Here is a 16,401-nt window from a genome sequence, read left to right on the forward strand (position 1 = left end):
TGGAGGAAAATTGTAGATAGGAAGTTAGTAATGATATAATTTTTTCATGTAGTACTATCATATCCTGTACACCCCTTGTGGGTACATGGCAGGAATTTGATGATGATGATATATATACTGGCCAGAAAAGTAATGAGTATTGTGCGGAAAGCTATATTGGAGTATGAAAAGAAATTGGCCCTGCAAGCTAAGGTATTCCAAAAGAATTTTATCGTTATGTTGCAAGCAAAAGAAAGAATGAATGTGAAAGAATAACTTTATTGAATGCAGATGGTAGTACTCGAGTGTTGGAAGCTAATGAGATTGTTGAATTAATGAGTGCTCGCTTTTCTAAGATATATCAACCAGGTGTAAGTAACATGGTGCACAATGCTACTGTTACATTGGGTGAAGAGTTAGAAGAGCATGAAAATGAGGTTGAAGAGCTGTTGCATAACCTGGATAAGAATTTATCAATAGGGACAGATGGAATATCACCCAATTTGCTAAAGGAATGTTCAGCCAAATTGGCCAGGCCTTTCACATGTTTGTATAACTTGAGTCTCAGCTCTCATACATTCTTGTAGTTTCCTTAGCTGAGACTCAAGTTATACAAACATGTTATACAAAAACTGATGTTTCTAACTGCTGACCTATCAGTATCTCTGGTGTGGTAGTGAAGATTTTAAAGAAGTGGGTAAGAACTCACATACAGAAATGGATAGACAAACAAGCAAGGAGAGCAGCATGGCTTACTAAAGGAAGGTCATGTTTTAGCAGTTTGCACATATTTTGATTTAGATTCAGGGAATGGTTGACAGACAGATATCAAAAAGTGTTTATAGTGGGTGTGAATCTGCCAGATTTAAGGTGACCTCAGAGTTCAGTCCTTGGGCTATTATTGTTCAATCTATACATTAATAACATCAGTCAGGGTCTAACATCAGATGTGCTATTGTTTGCCGATGATGGGAAGATAGGCAAGGCAATCAGGGATGCTACTGATATTCAGCACTTACAAAATATTTGAATAGGATAGGCTGGAAATTTGGACAAATGAAAATGGCTGCCAGTTTAATGTTAGTAAGTGTAAAGTTATGCACTTTGGGGTGATGAGATTTCCAGCAGCATATTATATTAGCGGTGTTATGCTACAAGAAACTGAGGAGGCAAGGGATCTTGGTGTATTGGTGGATAGGAATTTTAAAGTTCAAAGGTCACATAGCAAAAGTTGCTAATACAACTCTGAGAATAGTTGCAATGTTGAAGCAAGCCTTGACATCTAAGGATAAGGAAGTAATTTTGCCTCTTTTTAAGGCTTTGATAAGACCACACCTGGATTATTGTGTGCAGATTTGGTTTCCCAGATTCCAAGGGGATAAAGAAGCTGTGTTAAAGGGTGCAAACAAGAGTTACAAAGATTATATCCAGATTATGGGATTTAGATTATGAGGACAGATTGCGAGTAAGTGGATTACTCCTCTTACTCGCAATATGATAAACCTCTATCATATCACCCATCTTTCTCCTTAACAGGAGAAAGAGGGGTGATATGATAGAGGTTTATAAACTTTTGAATGGGTGTTATAAGATATCATCTGATGGAATTTTTCATTATATGGAAGATTGGGAGAGAACACAGGACATTCATGAAAGTTAAGTTTGTTCACAGTCAAGAAAGGGGTAAGCGCTAGGTTTTTCTCTCACAGAGCAGTGAGTGAGTGGAATAGTTTGCCTTTAGGGGTATTGAATGAATTTAAGGCATGGTATGACAGCTACTTTGGGTGATTTATAGCCTCCCTCGATGAGTTTTTGACTTCCTTTTTTGTTTGAAGGTGTTAATTTGAATAAGCAAACATAGATGCAAAGGAAATCCCTTGTCTAAGAAATAATCTATAAATAGCACGTAGAGAAATAAGATGAAAGCAAATATGGATTTGATTTTTTATTAAAAAAAAGTAATATCAGAATGAATCTGTCAAATTGCAATAAGACTGAATAAAAGACATACAAGTGGGACTGAAAAGTTCTGATAAACACCTAGAACAAAAATGATTTTAAAGCAACTGATATAACCACAAGAAAGAACATATCTTAAAACCCTTTAACTCCAATGTTTCATCAAATTGTAATAATTTATTCTGTTTCTTTTAGGATATAAAAGAATTGTTTTAATATTATTTTTGTTCTAGGTGTTTATCCGAACTTTTCAGCGTTACTGCATATTTTAACGATTATACAAGTTTATCTTCCTACAAATAGGTATACTGATGAGGTGGAAGTTGTTTATGACCAAATACATCAGCTTCTTGAAAATGGTAATATTATTTTAATATTTTGATGGAAAATTTTAATGCGCAGGCTTTAAAAAAGAAAAATTCAAATGCATCATTTGTGGGAATTAATAGTAAAAACACTGCAAACTTAACAACTAGTGCCACAAGAAATGTAGAAAATTTATCTAATTCAAAAAGAAATGAACTTAGAAAATAAAAGCCTAATAGAAAAAGCAGAAATATGAAATAAGGTGTGTATGGTATACAAAACACAGAAAATACTGAAATTTGTAAAACTGACACGCATATAAAAAAAATAGTATGTAAGAAATTTTCATACAAAAATCATTATGATACTGAAAATCTTTATAACATCCATAGCAAAATGAAAAATAAAAATCAAAGATGAAAATAGAATACTGATTCCAGAAAGAACAAAATTGTTACAGATAATGATCAGGTATTTAGGCTTAGGTGCTGGTTTATACTGATAGTTAAGTTTAATAGGATTAATACACAGAAAAATAATTAAACAAGTTTAATCGTTTTGATATTTTGTCTCTGTTGTGGAGACATCTTTAGGAATACAATACAAAAATTGTAATAACACACATACACTAAAATAATAATAAGAAGAAAAATGACATAGAATTCTACGAGGGGTGCCCTCTATGGGTGCTGTTGGACAGGAGGCCTAAGTATCAGAGTTTTCCAAATTATGGAAAGTTTAGCACAACCATATTTATTTAGATTAAGCTGGATTTTTAAATCTGATGCTGATTTAAAAAAAAAAACAAAAAAAGTATTTCAAGTTAGCATTTACTGTGATGAAGTATAGCAGTTTTTTTTTTTCTCATCTTAACCTGTACAAGGTATCTAACTAGGGCATTGTTAGCTAGACTTGACTGATGAAGTAAGGCCTCTACGCTTTCTTTGAATAAACGTTCAAATTTATAACAGGATCTATGTAAGAGGCAAGTTTTTGACCAAAGGATGTTGTGGTTAGTTTCAATCCCTTGCTGAGCCAATCCAGATTTTTCAGGTTTGTTGTGATGAATGGAGGATTGATGTTCTTGGATTCTTTTTTCAAGAGAATGTCCAGTTTGTCCAGAATAGGAGAGATCACAGTTGCAGGGAATTTGATAAACTCCAAGAAGAGATATAGTTGAGCGTTTGTCTTTAGGAGAAGGAAAATGGGAAGAGAATTTGTTAATAGGTGAATACGTAGCTGTTAACTCATATTTCTTCAGAATTCTTGCGATAGGTTCTGAAATCCCGGAGATGTAAGTAATTGGAACTCGACGTATTGAATCTTCGTTGTTTTGTGGTGGATTATAAGAATCGAGAAGATGTTGAGTACTCTTTTTGGGAAAGCCATTAAGTTTCCTGTGTTGTTGGATAGTAGAAAGTTCTTTCTGTAGAAAATTAGAAGTAGAACAGTTAGTTTTGGCTCTTCTGATTAAACATTTTATGATTTCTGTTTTTTGACAAGGATGATGGGCAGATTCTCTAAGAATATAATGACCCATCATCAGTTTAGATAGAGACACAATTGAAAGACTTAAAACTCATTTTGCAAGACCTCCTAGATTTTATGGTCTTCCTAAAATACATAAGATTGACTTTCCTCTTCGTAGTAGATTGTGTTGATTCTCCTACTTGCCATATATCTAGCTAAATTATTGAAATCTCACATAGGCAACTCTAGTTCCTTTCTAAAAAACTCCTCAGATTTCTTAGAAAAATTAAAAATGTCTCATTGCAATCTACAGATCTTATGGTAAGCTTTGATATAGAATCTTTATATACAAATGTACCTCTCAAGGAGACTTTAAAATTACTTGCTGACATCTTTCCAGAAGACATTATAAAACTATTAGATTTCGTAATACACTATGGATATTTCTTATGTCAAAACAAATTTTACAGCCAAGTAGAAGGAACGGCCATGGGAAGTCCTCTCTCTCCTGCTTTAGCCAACTTTTATTTAGAACATATAGAAAAAGTCTTCTTCTCATCTATTTTCCCTCAACCATCCTTTTGGGTAAGATATATAGATGACATCTTTACTGTATGGCTGCACAACAAAGACTCCTTACCTTCTTTTTTAAACAGTATCAGTTCCTTACATCATCGTATAAAGTTTATTATGGAAATGGAAGAAAACGACCAGTTATCTTTTTTAGACGTTCTCCTCATCCGGTCACCTTCAAATACTTTTACAACTACAGTTTACAGGAAACCAACATTCACAGGTCATTATATTCTTAAAGAATCAGCCCATCATCCTTGTCAAAAAACAGGAATCATAAAATGTCTAATCAGAAGAGCCAAAACTAATTGTTCTACTTCTAATTTTCTACATAAAGAACTTTCTACTATCCAGCAACACATGAAACTTAATGGCTTTTCCGAAAAGAGTATTCAACATCTTCTCGATTCTTATAATCCACCACAAAACAACGAAGATTCAACATGTCGAGTTCCAATTACTTACATCTCCGGGATTTCAGAACCTATCACAAGAATTCTGGAGAAATATGAGTTAACAGCTACGTATTCACCTATTAACAAATTCTCTTCCCATTTTCCTTCTCCTAAAGACAAACGCTCAACTATATCTCTTCCTGGAGTTTATCAAATTTTCTGCAACTGTGATCTCTCCTATTTTGGACAAACTGGATGTTTTCTTGAAAAAAGAATCCAAGAACATCAATCCTCCATTCATCACAACAAACCTGTAAAATCTGGATTGGCTTAGCACGGGGTTGAAACTAACCACAACCTCCTTTGGTCAAAAACTTGCCTCTTACATAGATCCCCGTTATAAATTTAAACATTTATTCAAAGAAAGCGTAGAGGCCTTACTCCATCGTCCTAACCTGAATCGAAATGATTCAGGACTTCTAGGAGAACAATAGCTTCATCTCTTCATTCTCAGTTACTGTGTTGTAGTGCCTGCGTGCACGTACCTTTTTGTAAGTTCCTTTTGAAAATGGCAAAGTGACGTTGCCGAAATATCAGAAATATTTATTAAAGTGTAATTTAATTTATATTCGGATCTACGTTGTTGAATTCCTTAAGTGATTTAGAAATGCATAACCAACGTGTAAGCCTGTCTACGAGAATAAATGATCTATTGTTAGTATTCCACCTTGTATTTTTTTAAAAACTGTTCTTGTAGTGCCACTGAAGATGGTCTGCTATTTCCAGACCAAAATATTTGGTTAATTAAATATCTTTCTTGTGTTTACGTGCATATATTATTCACTTTATATAAACAGATTGAAGGTACATCTGTTGATTCTCCACCCACTAGCCAACTTCTATATGGAGCATTTTGAAAAGCATTCTCTTGATACTGCTATTCTCAGACATTCTATCTGGCTAAGATATATTGATGTGTTTCTCTATTTGGCCATGTGGCTCAAGCACATTACTCTTTCCTCCTTCACCTCAACAGCCAGCTGCTCAGAATCCTGTTCATAATAGAAAAAGAAAATAACGGTAGCTTGCCTTTTCTAGATGCTCTTTCTAATAATTTTATGGGTTGTTGTTAGCCACTCTCCTACATATCAACCCAGACAAGAAGAAGCCCATAGGACTCCTATATCATATATCAAAGGTATCTCTGAATGTTTGTCAAGAATTATGAAGAAATACAAACTTGCTGCTACCTATAAACCAATCAACCAAATTCACAATTTGTTACCTTCTCCAAAAGACAAACTCTCACCAATGATGCTGCCTGGTGTATACGAAGTGCCATGTTCTTGCAACTTGTCTTACTATGGACAGACAGAAGATCTGTAAATAAACACATCTCTGAACATCAAGACCACACTTGTCTTATCGAACCTCACAAATCTGGCCTTACACAACATGGAGTTGAAAATGCTAACCACAGGATCCAATGGCAAAACACCAAGCTACTACATAGATCTATATATAAACATGAGCATTTGTATAAAGAAAGTGCTGAAACCTTACATCACAGACCCAATCTTAATCATAATCACTATCTCACTATCCCAAAAGTCTGGGAAAGTGTTATTCTCAATTGTATAAAATAAATTTATAAGTTATATTTTAATTTAATTTAATTACAGCCCAATGATTTTAATCCTCAAACACACTACTGTATACATAGAGGGATTCCAGTGTAAGCATGCGTACTGTTTTTTTTGAATCTAATTCCTATTGTTGTTTAATAACTGTTCTTATCATACTTAAGACGAAATATTTACATATTGAAAAGTTAATTACTATGGCATATGTGTGTATTTTTAGTGATGAATTATCCACAGGTTTCCTATATAGGTTTCACTATATAGGAAAGTTCTTTCCTGTATGGAGTGCCACTTTTCTCTTGGATCAATCCTTACATGTAATGGTGGAGTCTGGTCGCTCTTCTGACTTTCCTGTAAATGCTAGTGTTCTTCATGTCTATCATTTCACACATTCTCTTTCTGATTTATATCAATTACTTGCTCTCATTGACTGCAAACCCTATACATAGTTTTGCTGATGATAGCACACTCCACTCATCCTACTTGTACAACAGTGCTCAAGCATCTAAAGCTTCAAAATCATCTCTAATAAGTACCCTGAACACTGATCTTCTGAGTATCCTTGATGGTGTGAAAGCAACTTAGTCAACTTCAATGCTTCCAAAACACAGTTTTGGAAGCATTGAAGTTGACTTTATTAGAAAACAAATCTTTGTTTGTTTTCTAATAAAGACCTCAAATCTTCTGTACTTACATTTTGATAATGCTCAGCTCAACAGTCTCTCTCTCTTGGACTGACTCTTACTCCAAACCTTTCCTGGCATAGTCATATCACTTCTACAGCATCATCAGCTTCCAAAAAACTTGGCATTCTTTTCCACTAAACAGTTACTTACTTTGTACAAATCCCAAATCCGTCAACATTGGAATTCTGCTGTCATGTATGGGGTGGTGCATCTAAGACCTCCCTAAAAATTCTTGATACTGCTTGGAAAAGGGCACTTCAGTTGATTCATGACACTTCCACTTCTACAGATTCTCTTCTGCCACTTTCCCACAGAAGATCAGTTTCTGCATTGTATATCTTTTACAGATATTTGCCATTTAACACTTTTACCATATGAACATTGCCATTGTTCTGCAGAACTAGCATCCGTTATGCCTCCCGTTTCTCCCAGATCCACAGGAACTCTAAAAAAAAAAAAAAAACAGCTGCTCAAGATCCCTTTACAGTTGCACTGCATATTCACTGAACCTGCTACTTCCAGCCACCTTTCATTCTCTCCATTTCATTTCTGTGGAATGGCCTTCCCCATGAAGCATTTGCAAAGGACTACAATATCCAGCAGTTCAAGAAGAATATCAACAGATTACTTTACAGGCATTATTTCTGGGAAAATTCCCATGTTACTCCTCTAAGTAAATATTATTTTTATGGCTATATAGCCTATTTTTGTTTAGGAGTACTCCCTTTTTTTATAATGTCATTGGCTTTTTACTCAAAATTTTAGGGCATTACCGATGTTTTATATAGACAGATATATGAAGAATATATAGGAGGAAAAATTCGGACATACCTTGGTAGGATGTTGCTGACTGTCTTCATATTCGGCGGCATCCCGTCATGTGGCGATATACATACATTCATCTGCTGTTAAAGGAAGGAAGAATGAGTGAAAGGGAGGGGTTTGGAAAAAGTGGGGATGGAGAGATGTGGGAGAATTATTGGTGAGGTAAGGGATATGTGAACTTTTTGAAAAACCTGTTTTTTTTTATTATTAAAGGTGGGCAGAGAATACTTTGGAAGGGGGTGAAAATATAAATTTTTTTGGGGAAGGGGAAGGATATGATGGGATAAAATCAGTGGTGTGAGTAATGGACTTTCGAAGACGATGCACAGTGTGAGCTGTGCATGGACTTCAGAGCTCATGGGGAAAGTGGAGGGAAGCTGAGAGTTGGAAGCTCCATAACATAAAATTTGAGAGTTGGAAGCTTGATAACAAAAAAATTAGGTCACCAGTCCAACCAATAGGAAATAACACAGATACACCAAAGTCTATCTGTGTTATTTCCTATTTCTCGTGGGGGAAGTTGGAGGCATGAGATTGCCTCCAAATTCCCCCATGAGCTCCAAAGACGATGCACTGTCATAACGGCTTGCACTCCCTTACTCCCACTCCTGATCTTATCCCATCATATCCTTCCACTTTCCCAAAAAAAATTTCTATTTTCACCTTATGAAAATAGTTCCAAATTATTCTCTGCCCACCTTTAATAATAAAAAAAAAACCTGGGTTTTCAAAAAGTTCACATACCCCTTCCATCACCATTAATTTTCTCACATCTCTCTCTCTCTCTATCCCCACTTTTTCCAAACCCCCTTTCACTCATACTTTCTTCTTTTAACAGCAGATGAATGTATATCACCACGTGCTGGGATGCCGCTGAATATGAAGACAGCCAGCAACATCCTACAAAGGTATGTCCGAATTTTTCCTCCTATATACTCTTCATATATCTGTCTATACCCTAAAATTTTGAATAAAAAGCCAATGACATTATAAAAAAGGGGCACTCCTAAACAAAAATAGAAATAGCCATAAAAATAAGATTACTTTACTCCTGCTCCTGCCTGCACTCAGCATTTGTTTGCTATAGACTCTTCTGCCTTTTGTGTGTGGAAGAAATATATATATAAACTGAAGTTGATCCAGAAGTCCTGCTGTTTGACAGACATCAATTTTAAATTCTGTTAGGACATCAGAGCAGTATTTTCCAAATTTTTTCGAATATGGAATACATACTTATTTGGGTTGGAGGAATCTGAATGTTGACTTGCAGTTACTCATGTCTTACATGATTTGAGGAAATGGAGGAATAGTAGTGCCCAGTTCTGTGATTCAATTCTTGTGAGAATACCTTTAAAAGAGACAACAACAAAATTAATATGAGAAAGTGACTGGGTTGCCCTCTTTTAGGAACAATTGAGCATTCTAAGGAGGTTTGAATACACCATTCCAGATGTTAGAACAGTATTTTAAGTTTTGATGAATTTTGAATTTATAAAATATTAGAAGTTGAGCAGCAAGCAGTGTTTTGAATGAAAAAAAGGTTTATTGGGTGCAGAGGAGACTATGGATTTGGTGTTTGTGCCTGAATAATCTAGATGTGGCAAGCAATCCAAGAAGAGAAAATTGATCTTGACTGGAGATTGAAATATTATCAATAGTAAGGAGGAAATGGAATAAGATTTTTCCTTCAAAAAATAAGACAGAATTGTGCTTTGATGGCATTGAAGTTCACTAGATTATCTTCACCTTGAGAATGGTTAGGAGATCAGTGTTGAAACCATTGTTTATAGAAGATCTTGAAGCTTGAGTCATTTGAGTGCTACATAGTTTCTTGAATGAAGAAAAGTCATAGTGTAAGTAATATCATGGCAAAACTGTGGATAGTTTTTGAGGTTAGTTAGTGAAGAATGTCAATGATATATAGGAGGAAGAGGGATGAAAGTCCAGTGTCCTGAGGTGTATCCCATTGACAATGAAATCTGATGAAAGGAAACACCATCATGATGCATATTGAATATCCAGAGAGGAAATTAGCAGCCAATCAGATGAGGACAGGAGAGAGACAATAAGATAGTAGTTTGGTAAGTAGGCCTCTATGCTAGACTTAATCAGATGCCATGGAAATATCAAGAGTGACAACATGAGTTTCTCCAGATCTTTCCATGGCTTGTTGGTGGGCCTCTAAGTTGGTTATTAAGGACTGTCTCCATTGTTTTTCATTGTATTGAGATGGGTGGAATGGGCTGATAGTTTGATGTCTGACTTTTATTTCCCTTTATACAGAACAGACTTGATATTGGCATGCTTTTTTGATGCTGGGTAGATGTTAGATGAATATGATAATTTGTGTAGGTGATGCAGGATGGCTGTTAATTCTGGATCACAAGATTTTGGCATAATTACAAGGATATCATTTGGACCATGATACTTATTAGCATCACGAATGTTGAGGATTTTTCTGTTGTCCTGGTGCATGATCAGTGGTCCATGTTGTGAGCTGTTTGTGGTATAGTGGGAGATTTGTCATAGTGTCTGCAGAAGTTAGAAGAAAAAGACTGATGTCCAGTTGTCTGCCCTTTCTTTAGGTGGTGTTACCATAGTACCATCTGGATATGAAGGAGAGGTGGAAACAAGGAAAGGCAGCAATCCTATAAAGGAACCAAGACTTGATGCTCATTTGAGTAGGAAGCAAACTTTTTTTTTTTTTTTTTCATTTGGTCCTTACAAAGTCTGTTCTTACAAAACTATCCACAGTTTAACCATGATATTACTTGCTTACTCTATGCCTCTTCTTCATTCAAGAAACCTTATAACACTCAAATGATTTTATTCACAGTCTTTGTGGGTTGTAGTATAGGCTTAGTATGAAGTTGGGGTTTTTGAACCATCGAAGGTATGATGGATTTATATCTTGGACTGCTTAGCACACTTTTTTGAAGAACCAGGTTTTGGGTAGGGTTCAGGGATTTTTGTAGAATGGGAAATTAAGGAATTCATTCCAGCTGACATTATTTCAGGTTTTTGGACTGATTATATGTTTGGATCAGGATTGTTAGAATAGTAATCAGACTATAGAAAAGAGGCATAGAAATCCCAAGATCATCCTAATTAGCACTGTTATAGTGCTGTAGGATATGAAGCTGAGATTGGCTTGGAGAATGTTAATTTATAGAAAAGAAAACCTGCACAGGGTTAACTATTTTTAATGTATCACCATTCTAGTAAGCATGTTTTTTTCCTTATCGTATCACTGATCATTTTAAGAACTTTACTTGTATGAGAAATAGTTTTAACTGTAAATATTTTTTTGTGTGAAAATAGCAAAAATTGTAAAATATTTGGGACAGCATTGAGACTATAATTTTTCTTAGATATTTTTTCCTAGATAATGAATCTCACATGTAGCATTTCTCTTGCTTGCACATGCAACATTGGTTCTGTGTGCTTGTAAGACTTAAGTGAGAAGAAACCTAATGATTTCATTTTATTTATTTATTTTATTTATTTTTTGAAGACATGGAGGATGTAGTTGTTTGGAATTGAAACAGTAGAGAAGAAGTAGGTTCATTGGATCCGAGTCAAATTGTAAAATAATGTTATACAGTTGTTTGTGCTTTAAAGACTTAGTGCAATGCAGAGTAATGATGAGCCATCAGAGAGACCGATTGAAGTGAGTCATTGGAAGTGGGTTCATTGATTGTCCAGATGCCCTTTTCTGCACATCAAGAATTTTTAGAGATGCTTTGTAGACTTTGCAAACATGAATAACAGAAGGTTAATTGAGATTTTTCTTTGCACGAAAAAAAGGCTGAACTTTCTTTTGGTATCATTAAAGGTGTGTCCCTCTCACTTAAAATTCTCTGGATTAGAGATACTGTAGTCCTCTCTTATCTGTGTTTCAGTTATCCTCAGTCAACCCTGGTCCATAAATATTAAATAGAAAATTCCAGAAATAAACAGTTCATAAGTTTTAAATTGCATGCTGTTCTCAGTAATGTGATGAAATCTTGCACCGTCCCGCCTAGGACATGAATCATCTCTTTGTCCAGTGTATCTATGCTGTACTGTATACGATACCTGCCCATTAGTCACTTAGTGGCCGTCTGAAAATATTAAATGGAAAATTCCAGAAATCAACATTTCATAAGTTTTAAATTGCGTACTGTTCTGAGTAGTTCTCGGTTATCAGATCAATTGTCACAGTGCTTGGGTTCAAGTAATCCTAGTTTTACTTAATAATGGCCCAAAGCGCAAGAGTTATGATGCTGACAATTCGGATAAAAATGGTGAAAGTTCTTCACTTCATAAAATAAGTAAATAATAAAAATGTATGCTGAGGTTGCTAAGATTCCATTCACATTCATATAACTTTTATTGCAGTATGTTGTTATAATTGTTCTATTTTATTATCGTAGTTGTTGTTGTTAATCTCTTACTGTGCCTAATTTATAAATGAAACTTTATCACAGTATGTACGTATAGGAAAAAACATAGTATATATAGGGTTTGGTACTATCTGCTATTTCAGGTATCTGCGGGGGAATCTTGGAAAGTATCTCCCCTAGAGATAGGGGGGTGGGCTACTGTAGTTCTGAAAGATTTTTCACTTGATTATACTATAAATTAAAGACACCAAAAAATTATATTCTTGGTATCTCTTCTGGGTCTGGTCCCACTGATGAGACCTCAATAAAGATTGAAACTGGTCTGGGTAGTGGCTCTTTCCATAATGCATAACATTATACATATCTGACAGGGTGTGTGCTTTGCATTATGGAATACTAAGGCAATTGATGGGAAATTATTAGCCTTTATATACATGCAGCCCAGTTGTTATTATTACGTGACACCTCCAGAGAGAGTCCAAAGACTCATTGAGGGAGGACACCTATTCTACCTCTCTCTGTCTCCACCACACAATACACCAACTACACTAATGCCATCTACCACTGACCACCACCACCACCACTAGTATTTCCACAGACAATCACAAACATTCATACCTACAGTGGGATTTGAACCTACAGCCTTTTGGCTGGAGAGCTGATACGCTAACTGCTCGCCCAACCAGGCTGGCTATAAAGATACTTCACTCGCAAACGTTGTTTGCAAACACTTGGATTAAGGATTAAACCAAGAATATAATTTCCTGGTATCTTTAATTTATCACATAACCAAGGAAAAAAAAAATTTAACATCTATTTCTTCTAACATCATCGCAAAAATTTCTTTTTCATGTTGTTAGAAACGTAACTGTAATTGACAAAATTTGAACTTTTTTTTTAATGATTTTAATGTTTTTTTTTTTTTTTTTTTTTTAGTGGCCATTCGAACTTGATGTCTTCCAGAAACAAGCAATTCTACATCTGGAAAATCATAACAGTGTCTTTGTTGCTGCTCATACATCAGCTGGAAAAACTGTCGTAGCAGAGTATGCCATTTCCCTCTGTAAACATCACATGACAAAGTAAGGAAATGCCTATGATGGATGTTTAGCAGCTGATCCTATAATAATAAGATAATATCATAATATAATAGTCAGGATATTTTATTCATTCTGTCAGTGGGCCATTTTTTTTTTTTTTTTGTTCACTTTAAGCATTTTTGAATTTCAGTTCACATTTCAATTCATATCAAATGAACAGGTGAAAGAGTGTTTTGCAGAATTATGAGTAGGGGAAATTAAAATGAAAATAAAAATGTTTATGATATTGGGTGGAGCAAATTATTTGATGAGAGATGAACAGTATGCCTGTGTGAGAAAGAGAGTTGCTTGAAAAGTTTTTTGGAGGAATCAGAAATCTTCTTCTTGGCTTCCTGTATTAGGCAATTGTTTGCCTGTAACTTTTTCAAGGGTTTAAAAAATCTTCTGCCCATCTCCTCCTGGGTCTTTCTCTCGGTCGGTGTTCCTTTGGTTTATATTTCTAGGCAGTATTTGGCCATCTGTTGTCATTTATTCTTTCTACATGGTTTTTCCAGTTCTTTGTATAGTTTGTGATGTCTTCTGTTATGTTAATTATGGATAATTGTTTACTTATTTCGTCATTTCTCATCTTGTCTGTTCTTTTATATCCTGCGAGTGGTCTTAGGAACTTCATTTCTGCAGCTTCCATTTGTCTTTTATCTCGTTCTCCCCACATCCATGTTTCACTGCCATATTTCAGAATTGGTTTGGCTATTGTTTTATATAGATTTATTTGGGTTGTTCTAGACATTTGTTTACTGGAGTGTCTGTTCAAAGTTCCAATGACTGCTAGAAATTTTTGCTTTTTATATGCAATGTGAATTTCTCCATTGGGATTATGTAATTTCCTACATATTTAAATTTGACTGAGATGAAATATAGGATTGGCTAAAAATGTCTAATTATTTATTTATGGTGTTTTTATTCAATGAAACCCCCACCACGTAAATTCTAAATGATCAATTTAAATGCACTTTCTAAAGGTCCATATTTCGCGATTGCACCAAGTCATTCCGGTAGAGGACTTTTTTCTGGTAGTTGATAAAGCACCATATGATATTTCTTTTGATGTTGCTATCTGGGTTCAGTTCCAAATAGCAAAAATACTTTTCAAGTCCCAACCTCCTTAAAATTTGTGTTACTCAGAAATGAAGGCCTTACTCTCTCTGCAGAAGAACAATAACTCATCATCAACATCAAATTCCTGACATGTACCCTCAAGGGGTGTACAGGATATGATAGTACTACATGAAAAATTTACTTCATTACTAACTTCCTATCTATAATTTTTCTCCAAATCAGTCTGTTACTTGTCAAGACTCCAATATTATCGTTATCAGATCTTATATTTTTATCGTATCAATCCACCTATATCTAGGTCTTCCTCTGGGTCGTTTTCCTGCCAACCTAGCAGAGAACACTTGTTTTGCTAATCTTTCCTCTCCCATTCTGTTTAAGTGACCATACCACCTGAGATTAGCTCTGCTAATGCACTCCTGGATGCCGACAATGTCAAGTTCTTTCCTAATATCCTCGTTTTTAATGTGATATTGCCATTGATGCCATCTGTTCACGCCTCTAATCTTTCTCAGGACTCTCATATCTGCGGTCTCTAGTCTTTGGTCAAGTGTTTTACTTCTGACCCAGCTCTCAGATCCATAAGTTAAAACTGGTTTGAACACTGTCTGGATGCAGTTTGAATACAGCTAATTTAGTGTTCCAAATAATTTCTCTCTTATTCGATATGAATTTATTCAATTGACTTCCCACCATACCAGCTTTACTGATTCTGTTGTCTGTTTCTGTATTTAATTTACCATCTTCAGTAAAAATCGTGAATAAGTAGCTGAAATGTTTTACTTGTTCCACGGGGTTCCCCGTTCACAACATAATTGACATTTTCAACAATTCTACCTATTTTCATTGTCTTTGTCTTTTTAATGCTGACCTTCATACCATATCTATTACAACAGTTATTCAATTTAGTCATGGACTCTTGCAAACTTGTATTGGATTTATTTAGAAGTATAACATCGTCCGCATAAAGCAAAGAGCTGATGTTAACATCTCCAATTCTGATATCATGTTTAATACCACTTTCCTTCATAATGTGATCCATATAGATAATGAATAACAGAGGGGATAATGTACATCCTTGTCTCACACCAAATTTACCATTAAACCATCTTCCTGTACTTCCTTCAATTCTAACTGCCAACTTACAACTGAAATACAGACTAAGTATTGCTTGATATAATGCCCTATTGACACCTTATAACTGTGGCGTATTGAATAGCTTCTCTCTTGGCACCTTGTCATATGCCTTTTCCAGATCGACAAAACTTAAATACAGATCTTTGTTATATTCCCATGCTTTCTCAACTATTTGTCGTAAAGTGAAGATCTGATCCTGACAGCCTCTTGCCCTGAATCCAGCTTGTTCTTCACCAAGCTTTTTTTCCACAATTCTTCTCAACCATTTCTCAAGTATACTTGCATAGATCTTGCCAGGAACACTCAGTAGGGAAATACCTCTGTAATTCTCACATTCAGTTTTATTTCACCTTTTATACATAGGTACCATGAAAGTTCTACTCCAATCATCAGAAATTCGTCCCTCTGTCCAGGCCTTCTGAACTATGCAGTGCAACTACTGTAAGACTTTTATACCACCGTACTTAGCATTTCTGGTCGAATATCATCTACTCCTGCTGACTTTCCACATTTCAAGCCTTTGATGGCTTTTTCTACTTCAAGTATGGATATGTATTCCTGACTGTATGCCTGTTGAGAGTTTTTTTACCACTGTTCTATCACTGCTTGTTTCATTTAGCAATTTTTTGACGTAATTACTCCATTCTTCAAGGATATCTTTTTCTCCTGTTTTCATGTCACCTTTATCATCTCTAACTCCTTTTACAGACTCTTTCCTCCATTTCTAAGCTTCTTCAACAACCTTCAGAATATCTTACCACCTTCTTGATATTTATTTTCTATGTTCTTGCTAAAGTCCTCTCATGACTTTTGTTTAGCCAGTTTTACACTGTGTTTTGCTTTCTTACATTTGTTTCTGTATTCTCTAAGAGCACAGGCTGACTTGT

The 16,401-nt window shown here is 35.2% G+C and overlaps 1 protein-coding gene across 1 annotated transcript in view; it reads left to right on the forward strand.

The window, feature by feature from the left end:
* The window catches only part of tst (superkiller complex helicase subunit twister), a 362,155-nt gene that overhangs the window by 110,128 nt on the left and 235,626 nt on the right, over positions 1 to 16,401 (forward strand). The window contains exon 10 of the mRNA XM_090399997.1: positions 13,158 to 13,303. Within this exon, the coding sequence (XP_090256123.1) occupies positions 13,158 to 13,303 (146 nt within the window). The remainder of the gene's footprint in view (positions 1 to 13,157; positions 13,304 to 16,401) is intronic.

The sequence above is a fragment of the Typopeltis vanoorti genome, chromosome 1, assembly GCF_054136105.1.
Source record: "Typopeltis vanoorti isolate ZY-2024b chromosome 1, IOZ_Tvanoo_1.0, whole genome shotgun sequence".
NCBI classification, from domain to species: domain Eukaryota; kingdom Metazoa; phylum Arthropoda; class Arachnida; order Uropygi; family Thelyphonidae; genus Typopeltis; species Typopeltis vanoorti.